We start from the raw sequence: 18577 nt of genomic DNA, 5'->3' as shown, positions 1-18577 counted from the left end.
AGTTTATAATTTTTTAAACTATAAATTTGACTAATAAAATATTTTAAAAATTCAAAATCTCATAATATATATATTTTAAAATACAAGAATGTATTCATGCCTTCAGCCAGCCAAGTTTTGTATTGTTGACGGTTCAAGGTTTGCAATTGCAGCCCGTTTAAGTTTCGGTGCGGAAAGGGGAAGCCCTCTATCTCTCTCTCTCGCGAATACAATGCCTGGAAGTGGAAGCCCATCGGCTTCACTTCTTATCCTCCACCATCCCCGTCCTTTTTCTCAGACCGGTCGCCTCCTCTCCCGCCGCTCACCGCCGCCACAACCATTTCTCTCTCTTCTCTCCTTCACCGAAATCCTATGTTCCTTTCACTCGCTCCTTCAGCCTCACTGCTGTTGCCTCCCGTCGGCTGTCCACTGCCGCCGATTTTCAAGTAGTTTTAGATGCCACTCTTTTTCTCCTTCGCCTTCTTCTTCTTATCCGCAGCCGCATCAGCGGAGTCCCTTCCTCTGGATGAAAATAATGGGGGCGGGCCTTCTGGCCGTTCCGGAGCATTGCTTTCTTCGACGGTGGCACCGGACGCTACGCAGAAGGAGAAAATCGACGTGAATCCTCCGAAAGGAACCCGAGATTTTCAGCCAGAGGAGATGCGCATTCGAAATTGGCTTTTTCTCAATTTCAGAGAGGTTAAGTTGCTATATGGAATTTTTGGACTTATTTACTATGCTAGAATAGAAAATTACAAGTGTAAAATAAGTCCACATATTTGTTTCCAATCCTCCCTTTTTTCTCCCCCTCATTTCAGGTCTCGCAATTGTTTTTGGTTTTGAAGAGATTGATTTTCCGGTTCTTGAGTCCGAGGCTTTGTTTATTAGAAAAGCTGGCGAGGAGATAAGGGAACAGGTATGTTTAATATTGACAATTTGCTCAAGCTCTATAGTAAACCCTGTAATTTCGGCTTGAATGTGGTATTGGTTTGCGAAAAAATGAGCTTGGTTTGATTTTGTTAGTAAATGAATGCGAACTAGAAAGAAAAGTTGCAGCTCCTTTTAACTTGCTTTTGGCCCTATGTTTTCATGAATAAACAAGCCATGCAAACAACTTTTCTTATTATCTTCTACTTGAAAAGCTGCTTGATGGTTGGAGACATATATGTTTGCCTTGACATGCTAACTTAACGAATCGTTTGGTGCCCAGAGGCCTACTTAAATTGGAGAGGAAGTCTTTGTTTGAATCTATTAGGAATGAATTTTAAGAGATAGGGCATATCTGTAAATCCCCAAAATACTTTGGGTTGAAATTATCCTTATGTTGAAATGAAGTCCTTGGAGATATGAAAGGTTGAAATTATCCTTATTTAAGATTAATGTTACAATTGATTTTAGTTGTTCTATTTATTGTGTGACCATTGTTCATGGGTATCAATGTATTTGAGCTTGTATTTTGTTTCCTTTTGTGGTTAGCCTCTAGTGAACCACATTTCAAAACATAGGGTGTCATGAACTATTATTAATTTTCTCTTTTTTTTTTTTTTTTTGGATTTAGGAATTTCTTTACAAAGTGTTACATGCTCAAGAATGCAGTCCCTAGGTTTGTGGTTTTACAAAGTCTCCTCACATCTGTATTTGGGGTACTCCTGACTGGAGATTAATGCTATCTTGTCCTAATTATAAAAAGTTTACTTACTTTTAGAAACTTCTAGTGTTAGTTATGATGAACCTGAAAAAATGGTAAAATTATTTAAATCATACCAGCTTAATCAACAAGGAAGGTGCTATGACAAAATCAACTAAAAAACTGGCAAGAGGGAAAGTTGCAGCTCCTTCCTAGAGATCATGTGGCTGGGGGCAAATTGCATCAGTTTTCACTTTCAGGTCATGTTACTAATTGCAGTAAAGTTTTAACTAGTATACATTTTGTAGCTAATCCATTGTACTGATATGTTTTTTTAGGTAGAGGTTTGCTGCAATGGTGAAGTCTTAGTGAAGGGTTTGAAAGTGTTGACATTTGGTGGGATTTTGTATGTTGTACTCTATTTATCCCATGGTTAGCCAAGTTAAAGAGCTAGATGCTAAGAAATTTGTGATGGAGGTGACTGACCAGAGTACGAAGAATCATCAAGACCCTAAAGTACATACCCAGCATATTCACACTCTTATTATTTGCAATATGAACTTCTCAAAGATGTTTTAATTAATATATTTGAACTCTCTAGTGAAATCTGGAACTATAACTTAACCTATGGGTTACTCATGAACTTCATTATCACCTACGCATTATATTTGAAGTTTAACTTGTAATCCTATACTCCAGTTACCCAATTTCTTGGTTTTTGTTTGTCCTTTTACTGTAGATAAAATTTAATTTGCAATCATTGGACAAGGATGGTCGTTAGGGTGGTGGATTTGTCGATTTTTCATGATGGTGAATATATCACTATACCTTAGGGTTTATGGTTTATGATTTATCTTTCACAAAATAAATCTTTTATAAGATATTAGAATTCCATTGCACCAGATCTTGAGTGCTTATTAATTAGTTTAGGGGATTACATCTATACAAAATTGGATTTGGCATAACAATAAATAAAACAAGGTTTTTAGCCAATTATGGTTTATATTTCACAAAATAAACCTTTTATTGGATATCAGTATTCCATTGTACTAGATCTTGTAGTGCTTAATTTGTGGTTTACATTCATACAAAATTAGCCTTGTGATAACGATAATAGAACATGGTGCTTTGCCAATCATTAACAACACCTCTTGCTTTGGCTTTACATCATACTCATTGCTTTGACGACCATACTCACATATCTGCATATTTCACCATTGACCATACACTTTGTGTCATGTTGAACAAGAAAAACCCCATCCTTTGCTTGAACAACAGAGCGTGCTTACCTCAGATAGTGGCCAAAGGTGAAAGGAATGGAGTGGCTAAAAGGACCAATTAAAGGCCTCAAGTTTAGAATGCAGTCAAGTTTATCCAGTTGTCCTAAAGACAACAAGTTCTTCCTCAAGTCTTCCACAAGCCACACTTCTCAAACGATGCGAACTGTACTATCATAGAACTTCAACTTGCTAGTTCCAATACCGACAATCTTTAAGGCATGATCATCACAACTATACATAGATCTTTCAGAGACAAGTTCATAATGATGGAACTATTCTCTTCAAGAGGTCATGTGAAATGTAGCTCCAGAGTCAATGAACCATACATTAACAAATCTTTTTCTGTCTTCATAAGTTTTCGTTATTTCACAACATAGTGCATCATCTTCACGTGAGGTACATGCTACATTTCCTCGAGGACTAGAATTTTTCTTGTTCAAATTCTAGCAATCCTTCTTTAAGTGACCTTTCTTGCCACAGTGGTAGAACTTCAGGTTCTTCTTACTTCTGACTTTGACCTACCATGATTTTAACTCCCATTTGACTCACGTTCTGTTAATCTCCCTCTCACCACCATCAATGTCTTCACATGTTGCGAACTAACCAATCTGTTTTCTTTATTTTTGCTTTATTTTATTTTTCCATAATAGCAGTTGCAATATCATCAAATACTAGGATTTCCATTGTGGAAGAATTTGTCAGATTGATGATAAGTTGATCATATGAATCTAGTAGACTTTGAAGTAAAAGTTCAGCAAGTTCATTTATCTGTATTTTATAACCCCAAAGATGTGAGTTGAGAAAATAGAATATTCAAAGTGTTGTTGTACTCTGTCACTGAAGTAGATTCTGAAATTTGTAGAGTATACAATTTCCTCCTAACGAAATTTTTTTTGTGAAGCGTTTTGGCTTCGTACAATTTTGTAAGATGATCCCAAATATCATTCTTTGTTTTCTTCTCTTCTATGCTAGACAATATCTCATCTGCTAGTGCCAGATGAAGATTTGCAACAACATTCCCGTCCATCTCATTCCACTTGTCGTTATCTATGAAGTCCCTCGGCCTATCACTAATAGCCGCCAGGTAATTATCTTTTTTCAAGATAGCCTTCATCTTCAAATTTCATAGTGAGAAATTTCTCCCATTGAACTTTTCAATCTCAAATTTTTTCGCCATTGCTTTTATTACGAACTGCTTTGAGCACAAAATTAGCTTTCACTATTTCACATTAACAATAATCATACGTGTGAATAGTACCCTCATATACGTGAATAGTATCCAATATCTTCAAAAGAGTGGTTAATAATCTAACTTATTTTATGATGTGGAGGATCCACTTTTATAGTGGTAACCACAAAACATATAATAAGTAGATAAATAAATAACCCAAGTCAAGCTTTAATACCACTTGTTGTAAAAATAACATAAGATTAAAGCAGAGTCACAACTAATAATTTGAGAAAAATAGTAATGACAAAGAAAATTGGGCACACTTACGTGGAAAACCCCCAAACAAATCAAAATAAAAATCACAGACAAGGATAAAAAAAATTCACAATATAAAAATAATATAACTTACAACTTTTTCTCTAAATCACAAGAAGATAACAATAAGAATCTCTCTAAAATAGGAGAAAAACACTATGAATATTTCTAACTCTATTTTTTTCTCTCTGCAAATAAGATATTGGAATGCAATGCAATTGAGCTGGGGAGGCCTACTTATAGGTCTTTTCACGTGTTGGCATTGCGTAAAATTTTGGCTATTGCGATTGTTAGCTTCTTCCAGCTTCTTCTGTACCTACTAGCTTCTTTTTCTTCTTTGTCCTTTTGTTCAATTTCAATGTTGCATTGGCTTCTTTCAGCTTCTAGATTTTTCTTACATAGATGTCAAAGATGGTTGTCATTTTTTTATTTTAATAATTCCTTTAAAAATATAGGGTGAACTGAAATCTTATTTAGACTTTTTGACAAAATTCATTAAGTATTCCAAGAAAAATAATAAGATTAAACATGATAGAGTTGGCAAGAATCATAATATCAACTTATTCCAAAAAGAGAATTTTAGGAACAAAAATTCAAAAATGAAAGAAATAAATTTTCTCAAATGTAAAAGAGATTTAGGAACTTGTATACAAAAGAAAAATAACTATAAAAACTTGTCTACGAAAGGAACAAAGAGAACTTATCTTAGATACTTTTTCTTTTGATTCTTACTTGAAAATAACTCTTAAGATATTTGAAATAAACTTGGGAGATATCCAAAGTAGAAACGAAGGAGAAAAACATTATATAGAGAAATTAGGAAAGGGAAAGACGAACGCGCTTACACTGCTGTCTTTCTTTTATTGTAATAATAATATTATATAGGTTTTCGTCGGTGCTTTTTGCCTCTTTATTTCTTCTTCTCCTCTGGCAATGACTGTGTTCTTCTTCTCTGGGGGTTTTTTTTTTCAATTGTTTGCAGTTCTTCCTCATTCAGAGATCTGCAACTGAATATTTTTCTCAATTGCTTGTAGTTCTTCCTTGTTCGGAGATCTGCGATCAAATTCTTCTGGTAATTAATCGTGAATCTTGTGATTTCCTTTGTTCTATATCTTTCTACTCTTTCAAAATCTATTTGTCCATCTTTGATATATGGCGACTGAAGATTTGTCTTCTTCCTCATCAAGGCTCCATTTTGTCATTGATGATGGAACAAGTCCTTTTTTTTGTTGCACATTTTTGTATATTAGTTTTGATAATGAAAAACATATATTAGTTTAATCCCTAAGTCATGAGTCAAGGGTATGGTTTTCAACATATATCAGTTTCAATATCAAGTATTATTTTGTTCAAATGGAAACGAAAATAGTTTCATATGGAGATTTGCGAAACCAAGTATTATGATTTAAAAGAATCTCCTAAAGTGTTTTTCAAAACTAGCCTTGAAATCGTTAATCAAAATATTCTAAGGCAAAAGACCAACTAGAACATGTTTTTGAAAATGTGTTCATTTTGAAAAACTATCTCCCGGTATTTTGATATCTAATATCCATTAGTGATAAAATAATTTTTAATGAATTTTTCAATAAATAGGAAGTATATATTTTGGAGGTGGTAAAATCGCAAAATCTTAAGTTTATACTAAAACCCAAATTCTACTTTCTTATTATTATGAATTTGTATTTTCTAGACATTTTTATTGAATCCAAATAGGGGGTACTTTGTTATTTATATTTATGTATTAAAATAAATGGAAGGTAAAATATAAATAAAAGAAAATGTGGATATTTACATTTGAAAATATGTTGTGATGTATACATGCTGTGGATTGTGCTTTCAAGTATATGCTTCTGAAAATATGTCATGTTTCTATGAATGCTTCGAAACCCCTGTCAAAAGGTTTTCAATGATTTATGTGTATGCTATTTCGAAACATCTTTGCAATGCATGTATTTTCAAACCAGGTTTTGAACTATGTTTCGAAACCTATATGTCATGTTTTGAAACCTTATTTCCAGATAAGTATGTTTCGAAACATATACATATCATGTTTCAAAACCTCTGACATTCTGTCAGCAGATCATTTAAAAATCGAGATGCATTTGTTTTGCAATTTTTGTTTTTATCAAAATCATTTGTTTAATGCTTTCTCCATGTTCTAAGGATTCAAAATTCAAATTTGAATTGAAGATCATTATTAATCATAGTAGGCATAAGACCTTGTTTCCCACTCATTATTGTCTCTAAGTGCAAGTACAGCTGGAAATGCTGTATATTTCAAAACATGAGGAGTATGTTTTGAAACCTATGTAAAATTGTTATTTCGAAACCTGTATGCTATGTTTCAAAACCTACTATTTTGTCTTGTCTCTAACGGCTAAATTTTTATCTCTTGATATAAATAGCAGGTGTTTGAAGACAAGAATATGTAAGAACAAGAGAACACACACTAAAGACACATACACAAGTACAAGTGAGCTAAATCCTTCTTGACAAAGTTTTTAAAGAAGATCCATTCATTCATTCCTAGATGTGCAATGTAGTGTGAAAAAAGATAAGCAAACTGAAATCCGAAGTCTCATTCTTCTAAGCTCTCCTATCATCAAACCAAGAGGTTTGTGCAACCATTACTAAGGCATTTCATTGCTGTAACAGCCCGCCTTCTCGGGCGTGTTATGCCTTATGAAATTTGGTCTATATTTTTTTTTTTTATTTCTTTATCTCCAAAATTCCCTAAGACCTTATCTAGTGCTAGACGAGATGTTTACACTAAAAATAAATACAAAGCGGAAGCTGAATCGAACCTACTCATGGCAATGCATATAATAATAACTGGATATGGCATTCATTACAAAGTTAATACATAAGCGTTTGAAGATAAATACAATGCACATAGTTCTTAAACTATTCATATTACAACATAACATGGTACATTCACTTGCTTCTTGACGTCTCGCGTCACTACACATCTCCAATCTCAGTATCAGCACTGCAAGTCCCGACTGGAACGTTGAATGTTCCAGGGGCAAACCCAAGTTAGATGATAAACCATCTAAGTAAGGGTACATAATGTTATGTCATGTGTGTATGCAATGTCTTACCTCGTAGGTGTCAACTACACCCTCAGGCTACCTACCATTTTAGCAGCCCTCTCTATCGAAGCCGGAGTGTATGGGTGCACCCTTGGTAAGGCAGCGGTGTCAGTTCGTACTCCCTACGGCCTCATATGTGGGTGATCAATGACATCAACGTATATTTATGCATTTCGTAATCATGTAATGGATGTAGTCTACGTGTTGGTTACATATCATAACATGTCAATATGATGTAAGCATACTCGCAGGTAAACATTTATAACCCTACTAGATTCGAAACAGTACACAAACTGCTAAGTTACCTCGAAAGATGTGTCGACCTCGAAATCGTGCCGAGCGGCTATTTCTCAATCTTCTTGCCCTCAAGGGTTCCTAAAACATCAATTTATTTTTAGAATGTAATTTCACTATTTTTCCATAATTTCTATAATTTTTCTTTATTTCTAAGCCTTATTTCTCCAAAAATTGCATAAAAATTATTTAGACTTTCATAAAGCCTAATTTCTCTTCACTATAATTCCTTAACTAATATTTCTAAGTTTCTGGAATTTTCTTGGAATTTTCCATCCTAAATTCCTATTTTTCCCTTATTTCCATAATAACCAAATTCCTTAAATTAATAACTATTACATAATAATTATCTAGAATTTCATATTATTCAATTTCCCTTCTATAATATTTCTTAATTAATACTTCTATCATTCTGAAATTTTTCTTGGATTTTTCCAAATTAAAATCCTATATTTTTCTTTATTTCCATAATAGAAAAATCACTTAAATAATTAATAAAATTAGCATTTTTCAAAAAAAATTTCACAAAATAAGTCATAAACAACATTCCAGATTTAATAAAATTTTTGTAAAATTTTATTTTTTTTATTTTTATTTTTTTCTTATTTCTTTTCTTTTCCTTTCTTTTCTTTTCTTTTATTTTTTTTTCTTGTGGGCGCGTGGAAGGCACGCGCCTTCTTCCCACTCGCGGGCGCGTGCAGTCACACGTCCGATTGCAGTCGTCTTCTCCAGCGGCCATTTCGTCGCCGGTGATGCCTCGGCTGCTCCAAGCTTCGAAAGAAGCTTCCCTCCTCCTTAATTTCGACCTCCCGAACCCGATTATGGCCTTAAATTTTAGAAAAAAAACATAATAGGTACCTCGATTTTTCATTTGAAGGCTAGGCTTCGGTGAAGTCGCGATTTTCCGGCAACGCTTGTATCTCCCTCTTCACTGCTCCGTTGGCCACCCAATGCTCCAAAAACGTTGCCCACGAAGCAAGGACTAAAACCCTGCTCCCAAACCTCTCAAACACTGCCTCGAAAGCCCGATTTAAGCTTTGAAACTTTCGGATGATTTGCTTCACCGAACATGGCTATTTATAGCCCAAATTCGACGCGACTCGTCCTATCATGGACGGCCACGCATCCTAGAGGCCATTCCAGCGTCACTTCGGCCATTAATGCCCCCTACCCTGAGAATCAATTGCAGGTGCAGCCATGCTCTGGCCGCGTGCTGCTCTACAAAAATCCGGATTTTCTGGATTCTTTTTTTATACATATATATATTATATATACATATATACATACATACTAAATTATACACATACATATATATATCTATATACTTACATACATATATATACTAAATTGTATACATAGCAAGCTATATACCTATATACATACTAAATTATATATATATATATATACACATACAAAATCCTATTTAACCACTAAATAAAAATAATTATTTATCTTAAAATTCTATAGTTTATTTTTTTTCTTTTTTTTTTAGGGTCACATACTTATATTATTTCTGGTATTATCTTACCTTAATTAAGCCAAATTACATATCATATAAACATAATTTAATTAAACCAAATTATACTATTTATTTATAATGACTCAGGGTATTACAATTGCTATAAATTTATTGGGCTGTAAAAGATAACTTTTATTTATCTTGATTGATTGTTGTAAGGTTTGAGTTTAATCTAAAACTATTTGTGGTGTAAAGGTTTGAGTTGAGCCTAAAACTCATTGTGTCAAAGGTTCGAGTTTAGCCTTAAAACTCACTTGGTGTAAGGTTTGAGTTAAGCCCGTAAAAACTCACTTGGTGTAAGGTTTGAGTTAAGCCCATAAAAACTCACTTGGTGCTAGGTTTGAGTTGAACCTATAAAAACTCATTTTGTAAGGTTTAGGGTGAACCATGGTAAAACCCTTGTTGTGGTTGATCACTAGTAAAAAGTGATTGGGACTGAAAAATCCTTCAAGTGGGTAAACTTAAAGGTAGTGGACTAGGCGGGGTGCCGAACCACTATACATCTTGTGTGCAAGTGTTCTTTAGCTTTTACTTATCATTATTGCCTATTGCACATGCTTTCATAAATTTTGTTATCAAAGTCTAAAACAAAGTTTTCTTGAGCTTAATTGTATACGTACATACAAACATATCTTTGATACAAAAACACATTTGGTATACTCTTAATTATATAGATCATCTTTTACAAAGATCGTTATTTTGAAATATAAGGTAAAAGATTTCAAATCAAGCAAAACAGTTAAGTAGATTTTGAAACATACATTTCATATTTCGAAACTAGCAAAACAATGAGGCATATTTCGAAATATATATAGTAGGTTTCGAAACCTACTTAATAGAAAGGTTTATTTCGAAACATATAGCCTATATTTCGAAACGTAATATTCTTCCATCAATCAATGTTTTAAATTATAAAAAATTTATGTAAATCCCAATTCACCCCTTCTTGGGATATATTTTCCATCATTAGGAACCAACATTTTTTTCTTACATCACTCCGGCAGCCTTGGCCTAGTCCTGGTGTCTCAGCCTTTGACTGGAGATAACTACGCTTCTTGGAGCTAAGCAATGTGGATCGCACTATTGATAAAGAATAAGCTGGGGTTTGCAAATGGTTCAATTTCTCAACCATCAGGTGATACTTTTCTTCTCAATGCTTGGATCAGAAATAACAATATGATGATTTATTGGATATTGAACTCCATTTCTAATTAAGGAGATATCTGCAAGTTTAATTTTCTCTAATTCTGCTCTTGATAAATAGACTGATCTAAAGGATTGATTTCAACAAAGTAATGCACCTTAAATTTTCTAGCTTAGGAAAGAATTAATGAATTTGAATTAGTGACAATTATCTATCACTGCATATTTCACAAAACATATATATATGTTGAATTCATCTCAATAAATAAAATCACTTAAAAGTACCCTAGGGCTAAAGCAAAAGGATGAAGACGAAAATGCACCAAATGGTACCAAAAAGGTAGATCTTTAAATTTAGAGAGAGAGAGAGATGTAAAAGAAAGAAAAGAAAAACCTTTTCAACTCAAAAGAATGGCGGAACAGAGCCCTAAAATTCAACTTTCGTTGAATACTACTCCTTGTATATAGATATTTGGGAAATGAGAACTATGATATGGTAGAAAGGTAGCCCTAGTTTTGGTAATAAAAATTACTTACTTCTTTTGTACTACCATACTTGACACTGCTTATTGCCTTTTATTCTTGTTGATTTCCTATATTAACATTCGCACTATCAGTGAAGAAGTAGAACAGTATGTATTAGATTTGTTTGAATATTCGTTTATACTTTATAGTCTGCAAGGAGTGCATCTACCTAAAAGTCAAAGAAGGAATGAAAAAATGCCCAGTTTGTCAGGTGGACTTGAGCTCTTTGTCACCTGATGAATATCGAAGGTAACTTCCATCTTCTATTGTATAATGTGTGTATGTGTGTGTGTTTTTGTTGAAACTTTCCAATGATTCCAGCTACCATATATGAACTTAGAAAAAATTTATATCAAAATAGGATAATTAAACATAACGACCCTTTGCCCAATTAACGTATCCAACGAGAACAGGGTCTCCAGTTTCCATATCGTCTGATATTGGTATGAGTTTAAAACAACCTTATTAGCACTAATTTTTAAGATAACTTTGTTAGCAACATTGCATAGGCTTTTTTCATCTCCTTCAACTAGATATTGATTCCAAACTTTTTGGTTCACATAAGGTCCTTTCTCTTAAAGCTTTCTCTTGGTTTTCTTTGAACTACAACTTGTACTTCTAGTCTGTTGATGCTACTATTCTCTTGCTATAAGGCTATCTATTAACTTAATTCTATTATCCTGACATCAAATTTCTCCTATGTAATGCAGAATTTAAAAGTACTTGAACCTTTAACCTCTCTTGCTCATGCTCTCCACACTGTTCTTTTGCGGCCTAGATGATTCAACCACTCCGCCTTTTTTACTTATCAATCTATAAAAGCGACTTATAATACCCAATATCTGTCATCCCTAACTTGTATAACAACTTCTTCAAACCCTTGCAAGTAGATTCTAAATATGATTTTCCTCCCTAATTCTCATCTTGTCTCTGTGCTTCCTTTCAACACACCATAATTCGTATTCAATCATCTCTAAGGAATACCTTGTTATAGAAGGTTAATGAATTCTGTCTTATTAGTGGTTGATTTTTTCTTCTCATTATTTTTGTTATTTTTCACTATGTTTGTTTTGATTTCATTTATGGCTGGGAAAAGTTTCTATAATCTGTTTGGTTGTCGTTAAAAAAAATTGATTCAACCGAAAAATGAAAAAAAAAAATCTAACTCTGATGGTGGACTACATTCTCCGCTGAAATCATCTTTTATAACTTTTACAGACCCGACGAGAATTATCGAGGGTTGATTGCAACTATTTTAGGCCAAGCTTCTAAAACTGGAGAAAAGAAAAAAACACAATGTCTCTCGCCTGGACATGCTGCTCACACAGAAGAGTAAGGAAAGCATGAAAAATTTATTCTACACTGATTTTGTGTTGTTTAAACCTTACGATCTCTTTGCTTAGAAGAAGATTTATGTCCATCTCCTTGTAGGAAAGCACATGGGAACCCTGAGTTGGCTGAACACTCTATTCACCCCAAGTAAGCTCATTTATATTTATATGTGTGTGTATACAACATTGAATCAAATTTCTAAGTAGTAGTGCTTAGTTAAGAAGGCGTCGTCTTTCTTATCTGTCACAGGAATCAACATCCATATTTTGGGGGAAAAATAAATGCCTAATGGTGTCATATCAGAACATGGTTCACGTTGGCAGTTGTGTCATTCTTAAAGAGACTAGATAGTAACTAATGTGACTACTTGCAAGCAGGGATGTTGATGCACCAGCATCATCAATTGATCAATGAAGTACCTCTATGTGGAGAAGTTCAATTTTTGCTTTCATGCTCAAGAATGCGATCCCTTGCGTTTGGGTTTGGGTTTCGTTTTTGGTTTGAAATTTGAACTTGCAAATTAGTTCATGTTACCTTGTCATAGTTATGAGAATGTTTACTTGCATTGTGGAAACTTCTAGTGTTGGTTGTGATTGACTTTGGCAGGAAGCTAAATTTATTTAATTCCAACCGGCTAATCACTACAAAAAGGGTAAATTTGTTTAATAATTTTTCTTTTCAAAATGACTTATTTATTTGTTGACTATGTGTTGACCAGACTCGAATGATAGGAACTTGAAGTTCTGTATTGTGTAATAATGGTTAAACTTTGTTGAAAAATGTAGGAGCGTGCACCCAAGAGGGGTTGAATTGGATGTTTTAAATTTTTTTTCGATTTGATAAATATCTTATTCAAAAACTATTTTAAGCCTTTTTATAACTTTTTTTTAAGTAAAATAGATATGCATAGATAGAAAGAAAACGTTTATACAAAACACAAACCAAGGCATATCCTAGTGTATAAAATCACAGAAGTGAAAGCACACTCAAGATCCACAAACAACTAGATATATATAAACAACATTGTAGAAAAACATTGAAGATACGTGAAATAGAAAATAATGAACAACTCCAGATGAAGTTATCTCCAAGGCCAAAGACACTCTAATGCACATCTTCTTGATTAACAAGAAGACCAAGAACAAATAGCTAACCTAAAGGCAGCCACGGAAGAGCCACCAAACTAATAATGTGTATAGAGTGAAAAACTAGGACTAGAGAAATATTCAAGTGGCCAAGTGAACTGAAAGTACTCAAAATATGAAAATCAAAAGTAAGAGAAATAAAAAAAGACAAGCACACAAATTTTAAAGTAGTTCGGCTCAATTCGGCCTACTCTACTACCTTAGCTACTCACTATGAAGTTTTAAGAATTCAATACTTAGTTCCATTTAAAGAAGCGGGCATTATCATTTATTACAATAGCATTTTCAAGGCTCTGTTATAACATTTTCAAATCTAGAAAGGGCTAACATGTTTGTTTTTCAAATGGGCTTAGTGATAATCCTTTTTCTAAGCTTTTTACTAAGACAAAATACTAACCCATACAATAGTTTGAGAAAAGAATATGGAGCAAAAGCTCACAAAACAAACCGTCCTTAAGAGAATATGAAAGAGATTAAGAGGGATTTAAGAATACAAATAGAGAGTACAAATAATAAATAATAAAAGCTCTCCACTTTCTCCAAGTATATATGAAAAACTTGAAGAAAGAATAACAACATAGATTAAGGCTTTCAACCCAACTTTTTTTTTTCTTTTTCTATTATATATTCTCCTCAATAGGACCATTCCATCGGACCAAAACCCCTTTCTATTTCATGCATCCCTAGTAACTAACCAAATTTTAACCTAAACATTAAACATACATGTTGTACATAACAACAAAATTGAAAATTAAAATAAAAAAAACAAATGGTGGTCCTTCTTCACTTTCATTTATAGTGAACATTTATAAATCAAGTTTCAAAATTAGGCTCAAGCTCAGCTCATTTACCTTAACGAACGAACTCCAATGAGTTTTTATCGAGCTGAACATCAAGCAACTCGTGAATGGCTCGGCTCATTTGTGACCCTATTGAAGTGTTCAATCAGCATAAAAGGTGTTTGATGTTATCTTATTGCTACTTGGTAGTGAAGTTAGAAAGTCACACACCGAAAAATGAAGCATCCAAAATTGAATATATGTCACTTGTAATGTTCTTGACATTATTAATGGTTGATGGTAGGTCTTGTAAAGTCATTAAGAGTTAATGACTGGATCCATTAAGAGTTAATGACTGCTCACAGATTCTAAATATGGTTTTCCTCCCTAATTCTCATCTTGTCTTAATTTGTGCTTTCTTTTCAACGCACCATACTCCATATCCAGTATTCTCTAAGGAGTGCCTCCTAATAGAAGGTTAATGAATGATATCTTATTAGTGGTTGGCTTTTTCTTCTCCTTATTAAGCAATCTATTGATAGATAAGGCCAATCTGTTGACAAACATATCCAATTTAGCAATCGTTTGACAGATGAGAAGAATTTATCGACATTCAGAACCTATATCAATGATTAGTCGATAAATGAGAGGAATCTATCAATCGACATAATACAAATTTTCAAAAAGTCGACAAATACAAGCAAATCAGTCAACAAATAAGAATGAAAATGCTGAGAACGAAACAAAAATGTGTGCAAGAAATCCAAACTCTTGCATAAAACTTAACTCTAGCAACAAACTCAACATTTCTTAAAAAATATGGAGTGAACCAAAACTACATTCGAATATTTAAGACGATTTTTCAAGATTTCAAGAAAATCTATACGAGATACAAACAAACGGGATAAAACCCTTTTTTATCAAAGAGATCAAAAATTCAAGGATCAAAAGTCCAAAAATGGACAATCAAGTGATACTACGTCAAGAGAAGAATCAAGCTTTGCAATTGTAAAGGAAAGGAGAAATATAATAACTATCACAATAATCAAAGAATAAGAGGATCTCGCTATACAAAAGAAGAAGAATAGGAATTTTCCTTGCTTGATAGAACCAAAGAAGAACTTGCTGAAAAATCTAGAATCCCACCACTTGAAAAACTCCAAGCCAAGAAGGAAATGGAAGAAGAAGAAGAAGAAGAAGAGAAATCGGGAGTCATGAAGAAAAAGAAGAAGAAAGGAGAAAAAAATGAAGTATGAGAGGTGGAGTGGCTTGCACGCCAAGCCCACCTACTCCTCCTCTCTGTTTTTCATTTATTTATCCTTTTATTATAGCCCACAAATACAAATAAATACACACACATACACACCGGCAAACGCACTTCTCTCAATTACGCCCTCACATTTTGACTTTTCCACATCCATTCCCTTGACTTTTCAACCATCATGCACTTTTGATTTTTTCAACCATGTCACAACACATCTCATTTGACTTTGTCTTTTCAACTTCAAATGATTTTGACTTTTTCTTAGTCTTCGCATTTTGACCAATCCAATTCAACTCATTAGACGATCTTCACTTAACTCATTTACTTTTCAATCCTCACTTAAATTTTTAATTTAACAATTCCTTACATAACAATTAACTTTTATACTCATTTCCTTTCTCATTGACTTTTCAACAACTTAAATTTTCATTGCCTTGACTTGCCAACTATCATATAAATTCACTTGCCTTTAACCATTTCCTACACATAAATATTTTCATTTATTTTAGGCTTCTCAATAACACATTAAATATTTCTAACATATAGCTCAAGCAAAACCAAAATATATCACATAATAATAATGACAAAATAATTTAGACCTGATAGCTGGTCGTTATAGAATATATCAAGATTGAGAACTCATGGACTTATGTTTATCTCCTAAACATCAACTATATTCAATTTGAACATTCACATGTATTTGAAACACATTTTTTTAACACTTCCAAATACATTTTTTTTACTCAAGTAATGCAATTTTGATACTCAAGTAATGTTTTAACTTAAGCTTAATTACTCTATGTGTTACTCAATTAATACATGTTTGAACACTTAAGATATCATTTTAAGCCATTCAAACATGTTTTAAGTATACTCTTAAGCGCCACAAGTCATTTGATTTCACTTGTATACTATTATTGACACTTAGGTTAATTCTTGAAAACCTAGAGTAACACATTAATGTTAATCTTATTGAAACCTATGTCCTAATGAAATATAATCCTATTGAAGCTTATGTATTCCAAGTATTTGATAGATAACAAAGAAACTTTATTGAAGTTTTGCATTTTGATTCTCTTTATCAAAATATCCTCAAAATAAAACTCAAGAAACTTTAATCTTGATGAAACGTCGTCTTGGGTTCATCCTTGGAAGAATTTTAACACTTATATCAACGATTGTCCAGTTTACGAGAAAAACAACATAAAAGTCAAAATGGACCTGGGATGCTCAAAGATTTATCACATCTTTTTTACACCAATGACATTTTTAGTTGTAGACGTTATGATTGTGATTAAAATGATGTGATTGCTTATAGGATGTTGGTGCATATACTGTGTGTCCACTCTCATTATATATATTAGAGTGCTATGCACATATAAATAAATTAAAATCTCGATCAAAATTATATATTTTATATTTTTTGAATCCTCTTGTTATGCCCACCTCATTCTCCTTTGGCTTAAATCTCACAAAATTAGCTTTTAAAATCAGTTGCATGCTAGAATTTTCACTTGTTTCAAGCACTTGACATTTCTTGTAACGACCCAGTAAAAGGTAAGAATACGTTATCAATGTTCATATAATTAGTGGCCAGAATGCTTATTTTAAGATTGTTAGGTGAACGAATGTATTCCGATATTAAGAGACAATGGGGATTAAGTTATTATGACGTGATACAAGTGGAGGAATTATATTAGTAGCCTATACTAGAATATTATATTTATTATTATTAAATTAAAAGTATTAGAAGCATTTGTATGTATTCTTATTAGGAGTATATATTATATTAAATTGTTGTAAAGAAAAAAAGAAGGCGAAGGCTAATTTGAAAGTGGGTGGAGGCTGTGAGTGTAAAGTGTATATATATAATGTGTCATGGTGGGCTATCTCCGTTCATTTTCCTCCTCGTGCACATGCTGTCCACTTGGTATATAAAGGAATATAAGAGGTAAGGTATTGATATTTAACATAAATATGCATGGGATAAGTGAACGGGTTAATGTATGATAGGTATATTAATTATATAATATATTTAGCAAAAAATTGAGAAGGAGAAGGAAGCTGGTAGAAATTTCTGGGATGCATGAGCTGCCCACTTGATGCATAAATAGAATATGTATAAAATGGGGACATTGGAATAAGAGATGAGGTAGCTGCCGAGTGTATACATAATATATATATATATATGTGTGTGTATCATATAGAGATGGCAAAATGAGCCTGGCCCGACGGGCTCGCCAGTTGGGGCCCGGCCCGGGACCGGGCTAGGGCCAGCATTTTGCTGGCTCATTTAAGGCCGGGCCAATTTGGCCCGGCCCGCTTGGCCCGCTAATCGGCCACAAACCCCCCCTCAGCCTCGCCTCTCGCCCTTACCCTCTGCCTCGCCCTCGCCCTTACCTCGCCCTCGCCCTCTGTCTCGCCCTCTGCCTCGCCTGCGCCCCTCGCTCGCCCTCTGTCTCACCCTCGCCCGCGCCCCTCGCTCGCCCTCTGTCTCGCCCTTGCCCTCTCCCTCGCCCTCGCCCTCGCCCGCGCCCCTCGCTCTCGCCCTCGCCCTCGCCCTCGCCCTCGCCCTCGCCCTCCCCCTCGCCCTCGCCCGCGCCCCTCGCTCTCGCCCTCGCCCTCGCCCTCGCCCTCGCCCGCGCCCCTCGCTCTCGCCCTCACCCCTCAGTCGCCCATGCTCGTCCTCTGTCGCCCGCGCCCCTCGCTTCAGTCTCGCCCCTCGCCCTCTCTCGCTCACCCCTCCTGCCTCTGTTGCCTAGCTAAAGTCTAAAAGTAAGTTAAGTTTTGTGTTAATTATTTGCCTAGCTAAAGTCTAAAGGTAAGTTAAGTTTTGTGTTAATTATTTGCCTAGCTAAAGCCTAAAGTTTTGTGTTAATTATTTAAAATGAATTGTTTTAATTATTTATAGTGTGGATTCTTCTGTTAGAAACTTAGAATGGATGGTGATGATCAAATTTCGAGAGGAATCCCTAGTAATATTAATGAGGAATCCATATCACAATCACAATCAAAAAAGCCTAAGATTTTAACCTCTGATGTGTGGAACCATTTTGTGAAAATTCGTGTTGGTAGTGATGGCAAACCAAGGTGTAAATGCAAGGGGTGTGGT

At 34.2% G+C, this 18577-nt stretch overlaps 1 protein-coding gene across 2 annotated transcripts in view; it reads left to right on the top strand.

Annotated features, from left to right (window-relative positions):
- The first annotated feature begins 223 nt into the window (after positions 1-223).
- Positions 224-18577, top strand: part of LOC127806067 (E3 ubiquitin protein ligase DRIP1-like) — a 54639-nt gene continuing 36285 nt past the window's right edge. The window contains exons 1-8 of one of the 2 annotated variants that reach the window (XM_052343059.1): positions 224-678; positions 798-895; positions 1747-2122; positions 10282-10412; positions 11095-11194; positions 12164-12277; positions 12377-12424; positions 12527-12876. In XM_052343059.1, the coding sequence (XP_052199019.1) occupies positions 10346-10412; positions 11095-11194; positions 12164-12277; positions 12377-12424; positions 12527-12566 (369 nt within the window). In that variant the 5' untranslated portion in view covers positions 224-678; positions 798-895; positions 1747-2122; positions 10282-10345 and the 3' untranslated portion in view covers positions 12567-12876. Of the gene's footprint in view, positions 679-797; positions 896-1746; positions 2123-10281; positions 10413-11094; positions 11195-12163; positions 12278-12376; positions 12425-12526; positions 12877-18577 lie in introns of those variants that run through there. The other variant, XM_052343060.1, reaches the window with a different exon arrangement.

This window comes from Diospyros lotus, chromosome 7 (genome assembly GCF_014633365.1).
Source record: "Diospyros lotus cultivar Yz01 chromosome 7, ASM1463336v1, whole genome shotgun sequence".
Lineage (NCBI taxonomy): Eukaryota > Viridiplantae > Streptophyta > Magnoliopsida > Ericales > Ebenaceae > Diospyros > Diospyros lotus.
This window is presented reverse-complemented; position numbering and strand designations above follow the sequence as displayed.